Genomic DNA, 6,914 nt, shown 5'->3' with positions numbered 1-6,914 from the left:
GACAGCTGATAGTTTTATTGATCTAATTAAATATATTGCTTTTTTTTCCTTGTGTATAATTGCATATTATTTTTTACTACCACTTGATAATGAAAAATCCTTGCCCTTCTCATTTTATGACCTAATTTTATGTTAAGATCCCCACACCTTTGGTGGCATTCGTCATCACTGCCTAGGTTCATTTGCTTTCTAAGCAAACATGAAATCTCTGTGATGAATCATGGATACCAATGGAACTTCGAAGTCATTTAAATTAAGCTCCTGAGATGGGCTTGACCATTCCATGATTGTCACCAAGAGGATTCTCTCTACAACAGCACACGTGCCCCAGGCTCCCTGTTTGGACATTGTTTGGCTCTGCTTCCCTGGCAGCCGGATTCATTCTGACAGCATTTCCTTATTTCTAACTAGCATTCCCTTTCACATGTTCTTGCTCTTGCATATGAACCACTGACATGCACAGTGCTTTCACAAACATCGGGCTAACAACAAAATCGCTGTCCTGGGATAGGATATCAACACTTTTGGAGATTACCTAAAGAACTTGATGATAGCTCATCTTCTAACCTCTCAGGAACACTGTCAGAGCCTGAGAAGCTGCTGTCTAGAACAACAGACTTCAATTGTGAAATTGGGTTGTATATAGCAGGCACAGTGGGACAGGGGCAGCTACACACAGAGTGAAACAAAGAATGATGGGGATGGGGGAGCGAGAGAGCGAGAGAGCGCAAGAGCGGGAGTGCACTGAAAGATATGTACATAGACAATAGGCAGAGAGGAGAAGAGATGATATGCAATGTGCACAGAGTCTCCTGTCTTAGTTCGGGCTGCTATAACAAAAATATCATAGACTGGATATATAAACAACAGAAATTTATTTCTCACGGTTCTTTAGTCTGGGAAGTCCAGATCAAGTCCAGATTCAGTGTCTGATGAGTGCCCACTTCTTGGTTCATAGACAATTATCTTCTCATTGTGTCTTCGCTTGGGAGAAGGGTTGAGGAATCTATCTGGGGGTCTTTTTATAAAGGTACTAATACCATTCATGTAGGCTCTGCCCTCATGACCCGATCACATCCCAAAGACCTCACTTCCAAATACCATCACATCAGGGTTTAGATTTCAACATATGAATTTGAGGTGGCACATTCAGTCTCTAGCATATTGGAACATATTTCAGAGCTAAAAACAAAAGCAGAATCTTCAATCTTCCTCATTTCCCCATTGATTTGTAAGCTCCTTGGGGGTAGAGCTCTGTTTACTTGCAACTATGCTAAGTAAAATTTATGAGAAAATCACGGTCATGCTAAGCAGGCAGTGAGTGCTTAATTCATGTTTGATAACAAAGAACAAAAAACAATAATGTCCTAAAAGAAATATGCTCCTGACATTGCTAAAAGGATTAAAATAGCCATTAATTTTGCATGGGTTTAATTTTCCCCAGTTCTTGGCTGTTGCCTTCCTTTAAGCCATCTGCTGTTTGGCTTTGGAAAAGGGTTCAGTGCGCTATGCTAGATTTCATACATCCTGATGGACAATCGATTGTTTCAATTGTGTTAATTATCTTTTTTCTCTTCTATTATGCAAACATCTAAAATCATTTGTTTTTCTATAAGTAGTATTTCCTCCTTCCCTTTTCTTCTAGATGGCATCAGCACATTTTGAAATATACAGATCTATAGGTAAAATAACTAAACTAGCCTAGTATTTCAGATTGTGACTTTTTTAATCTTCCTTTTTCTATTCCATATTTTCTTTTCTCATCTTCATATATTTTCAAGACATGAAATTAAATGTGCAGCATCTTCTCAGGAATGAGTAAATTCAAAACAATAGTTGAGTGATGATCTTTAGAAACAAAAATTTATCTGAATTTAAAACTATAAATTGTTTTATTTGTCCCTAAAATAAGTTGGTCAGATATGGAAAAAAAAGTATTATGAACTTTTGATTTGAGCACAAAAACATGTTGACTAATTTGTATTGATTTTATCTGCCAATCTAGATGCAATCACACTTTTAAAAGCAGATTCCTGTTTGCTTTTCTATAAAATGTCACCAATGCATTAAATACTTTGAAAAGTCTTTATAAATCAATCTGCACTTATTAGATTTGCTTAAACGATAGCATTAGAATTCCATGCTGAGATTTAATTTGGTTTTTAAACTAATTCCCTACATGCAGAACATTTCCAAAGGCAGAGGCTAGTTCCCAATTATTTTCATGCCGTCATTGCTAAATGTGTTTAATAACTCCCTTATCTACAAGCTAGGGTTCTCTGAAGACCTCCTCAGTCAGTGGGATGTACACATTTACCTTAGGCTATTTTATATTTTTAAATGGGAAAATGCAGAACCACAGCCAAATGAAAATTAATAGATCTTACCTTGTTCATGTCAAAGGTATTATAGACTTGATCAACGTGTTGGTTGGCTTTTTGATTCAGACCTTGCAGACCTAAGAGTGTCTTAAATTCATGCAGTGTTTGAAGGCCGGATGGATATTCCATCATAAATTTTTTGTACCACACATAGGTCTCTTTAGCAGGAATTGCTGTCTGACCACCAACCGTAGATTCATTATTTCCCATCGTGACACAGTCTACAGCTTTTTTCAGGTTGTTTTCATGTAGGGTCTCTCCGTATTTAGTTCCTCACTCTTCACTAAAACTTGAAGCTAACATATGCCCTTAGAAAGCTACTCTAAACCTCTTACAACTACAGGCTAAATAAGAATAGAAAGCCAGTGAGATTAACTCATCTGTACAGTTTTAAGACTAAGTCATATATATAGGATTGTGCTTCCTTGCTATTCAAAGAATCAGTTTTCTGTGAAGGGCAGAGGCAATATTTTAGAGAAGGTAATCCTTGTTATATTGTTAGCCATAAATTCTGCCTACATTATGGAGTGACACAGTGAGGTCTAATGGTCTAGCTTTGAGTTGCAGTCAGGAAGCCTGGGTTCTAGGCTTCTTTACCACTTTTTAACTACACTGACACATGACTTACATTCTCCAGTCTCAGTTTTCCTATCTACAAAATACAAGTATTTGCCTTTTCACACTTAAACATTGTGAAGATAAATTTAGATGAAGAACATTTTTTAAATCATGGAGAAATTATACATTCTGAATACGGTTAAATTGTAAGGAAGTCTATGTACGGGAGAGATAATTGGGTAAGAGATGCTCATATTATTAGTAAAAAAAAAATGTAGTAGGCAGAAAAGTGTGGTTTGCAGATAAAGGAGCATATTGGACTATGTCTTCTGGCATTGTTCTTATCTTTTTTTCGTTTTCTGCTGTTCTTTCTTTTCTGTCTCTCCAGTCTACATCTACTCATGCCCTCTATCTGCTAGTTTTATTCTACTCCAGCTCCAAAGCTAATCTTGTCCAAGCCAAACCTCAATTGTAGTGGACTTGAGAACTGAGTGAATGAGCCTAAAACTGTATCCATGCTCTAGTAATGAAAGTGAATTGCCCATGTGGTCTACAAGCCATTTTGCTACCAACTATATTTAAGAGTAACAGAATTACATTATTTCTATCTAGGGTCATCTGGTCCCAAGTATGCTTCTTCTCTCCTAAACTTACTCCATTTTTCCTCCAGTTCCAACGCTGACTCAGTTCATATGTCTGGTCTCTGCCTTAGTCCCTATTCCTTAGTCCTGATTACCTGTTTAAGGTTCCCTAAGAATGGGAGCCATTGGCTTAAATGAATTGCCTTGACAGGAAGGAGGGATGGCTAGGGTGAATATGATTAATTTTGTTTCAAATGTACCAATGTAGACTTTCAATAAAAAAATTCTATTTCATATTTAGAGTGAAATATCAAGTGGTCAATAAGGTCTAGAAATTTGAAACCTATTCATTTGGAAGTATTATTTGAAATCATTAGAGTAGATGAGATTTCTTATGCAGAGTAAAAAGAAAGATGGGGTAATGGGAAATCAGACCTGGAGATTATTTCGTTAGGAAATATGAAGAATATCCCATTAGAATCTTCAAAAATCATTCTCTAGGGAAGTCCCTCTTTTGATTCTTTCTAAATGTCTGACTTCTTATCACCATTAGCATTTATTAATTGCCAATTTTTAGATTTAGAGTAAAGGATACTGATGATGGCAGAGGAAGGTAATGAAAGTTTTCCAGGGACCAAGAAAATTCCTGGTAGAAGAAAAACTTTGTGTAGGTCAAGAATACAAGAACCTGAGATCCAGAAACTGGGCTTCTTATAAAGATTATGCTTTAAAAAAATGCATAATGATTACTTGATGATACAGAAAAAAACTTAAAACTATTAGAAATAGCATAATTCTTATATTGGATATCCATGTCAGGAGTCTTTCTCTACAAAGCATTAACCAGTTATAAGATAATGGGAAAAGGGCTTCATTTATAATGGATCAAAGAATAAATCTAATTAATTACAATAAATAGAAATAGAATGTGCTAAATGTAGTTGAAGAAAAAATTTTACATGTCAATATAGGGCACCAGTGGAGATTTAAACCTGTAGAAAGGCATATTTTGTTTGGTCTTGGGTAGAAATATGTGATATTAAAAAAAAAGGCAATTCTCTTTATTTCAATGTATAATATCACCACAAACCCAGCAAAATACAAATAAAATTTGAGGGGTGACTAAAAAAGCTAAATCTAAGTTTGAATGAGAATTAAATATATGCAAGGATACACTGGAAAATTTGGAAATATAAAATTATTGACTAGCCCTACCAAAACAACATGGGTCTGACATGGGTCTGACATGACAAAAGACAGAATAATAAATGAAAAATAACAGTTTTTTTTTAAAGAACTTGGTCCAAATATAGATAGGAATTTAACATGCAATAAAGGTGGCATTATAGATCGGTGGGTAAAAATGAATAATTTTGGAAAAATACTGTGGCTACCTGGAAACACACACAGTTGGATTTTTAACCTCCTTACACCAAAATAAATTCTAAATGAATCAAAGATTTACCAATTATTAAAATCATTATTAAAAAAAACAAAGTAGAATTTCTTTATATTTTTAGCATTGGAAAGTTCTTTCTAAATATGACTACAAAACCCTGATGCCATAAATGAAAGGAAATTAAGCCAAAAATTAAAAAAATCCTATATGGCTCAAAATACCATGAAAGTTTTTTAAATAAAAAATTATAAAATATTTGTAATATATATATTAAAAAGATAATTTCCCTAATGTGAAAGTAGTTTCTATAAATCAGTAACAAAATACCACCAAGTAGAAAAATGGACTAAGTCCAAATTTAAAAATTCAAATGAATTTTAAACAATAAAAGATGTTCAACCTTACTTATAATATAATAAATACAAAAAAAGTGGTATATCCAGCTACAGGATATACCACTTTTCATCTATTTGATCAAGATGAGTAAGTTTAATAATTCACTGGATAGGCTAAGGTACAAAGAAACAGGCACTCATACACTGCTATAGGATTATATAATAAGATTTTTATGATGTGCTATTAGGCAATATATGTTAATAATAAAATTCATATGTGAATATTTAAAAGGATATTTACTGTTGTGTGTATGTAATCCAAAAGAATGGGAAAAAATGTAAATATCCAATGACAAGAGAATGGTTAGGTAAATTTTGGTACATCCAATGGAATGGAATAATAAGGAGCAGTTAAAAATAATGAGAGTTCTACATATACCGATCCTGATATGGAATGATCTTGAAGGTATGTTAAGTGGAAAAAGCAACAGCATCTTTTGGAAGCTATTAAATCTGTATTTACATAATGATTTATATGGTTTTATGTACATTGATTGTGTTTGAATGTATTCACGAGTAACTGGTAAAAGCACGCCTCTTAAGAGTAATTAATGGCTCAAGACAAGCACTGGGTGAAGACTTCACCATATTCCACTTCGCATGTTCTGAATTTTATACTATGTGCATGTACATGAAATTAAAAATATATAATTCCACAAGCAAATATTAAATGTTTATTGTTTTTGTCCAAAGTTATAGACATTACTAAACAAACAAACAAAATAGTTATCAAGGAAAATGTAAAAACACAATTCCTTATATATGTATAAATGTAAAAACACAATTCTTACATATGTGTAATATGTGTTCACATTATACTTAGAATTGTTCTTCCACTATAACTTAAAATTAAAATTATCATATAAACTATACTCAAAATGTTTTTAGGATCTATATTTTCTGCTTTACTGAGTATTGCCTCTACTGGAGAAAGAGCATGGCATGTCTGTCTGTCTCTTCAACACGTTTCAAGAGGAGGTGATTTTGTAGTTCTTTACATATTGATTTTGAAAGTCACTGTTTTCCAGTTTTTACAGACTTTTAAGTGAAAACAAAATTTAAGTCTAAATGACACTTCCATCTTTCTTAGTATCTCACATGAAAATTAGAGAACTCTAGAAATAGTTTCTGAAAGAATAAGATGAGATAGAGAATAGGACTGGGAAACATGTAAATTGTAAATCACTCTGCATTTCTAAAGTATACAATAACAAGTACAAGGGGAAATATTTTTTTTAACAGAATCTTCCTTTTTCTTATTAGCATTTTTAAAAAGGGAATGTCTTTTCTGACTTTCAGTTTTGAGAAGTACTTTCATTTTTTTCTAAAGGGAGACTCTGTCCTGTATCTGTAGTTCCTTTATTTAAAGTGTTCTGGAAAAGGAGATTATCTTCTTTAAGCAAAGCTTCTAAATAACTGTCAATCTGCTCCAAGTCTCCTGCTGGACCGCCCTGAAAAAGAGAAGCAACAATCGTAGCAGGGAAAGAAGCTACAGGGTTTATTCCTGTAATCGGCGTGACCTCTGAACAGTATTCCTTATAATTCATATAGCAACACAACCCATCTTGCATCTGAATAATGCTTTTAGCCTTTCAAAATG

The 6,914-nt window shown here is 33.6% G+C and overlaps 1 protein-coding gene across 1 annotated transcript in view; it reads right to left on the bottom strand.

The window, feature by feature from the left end:
• GUCA1C (guanylate cyclase activator 1C) overlaps positions 1-2,591 on the bottom strand; it is a 30,573-nt gene extending 27,982 nt beyond the window's left edge. Inside the window, exon 1 of the mRNA XM_011382435.1 lies at positions 2,388-2,591. Coding sequence (XP_011380737.1) covers positions 2,388-2,591 — 204 coding nt within the window. The remainder of the gene's footprint in view (positions 1-2,387) is intronic.
• Between the last annotated feature and the right edge of the window lie 4,323 nt (positions 2,592-6,914).

Source organism: Pteropus vampyrus, unplaced genomic scaffold (genome assembly GCF_000151845.1).
Source record: "Pteropus vampyrus isolate Shadow unplaced genomic scaffold, Pvam_2.0 Scaffold1, whole genome shotgun sequence".
Taxonomy (NCBI): domain Eukaryota; kingdom Metazoa; phylum Chordata; class Mammalia; order Chiroptera; family Pteropodidae; genus Pteropus; species Pteropus vampyrus.
The sequence above is the reverse complement of the archived record's forward strand: the minus strand, read 5'-3'. Positions and strand labels throughout refer to the sequence as shown.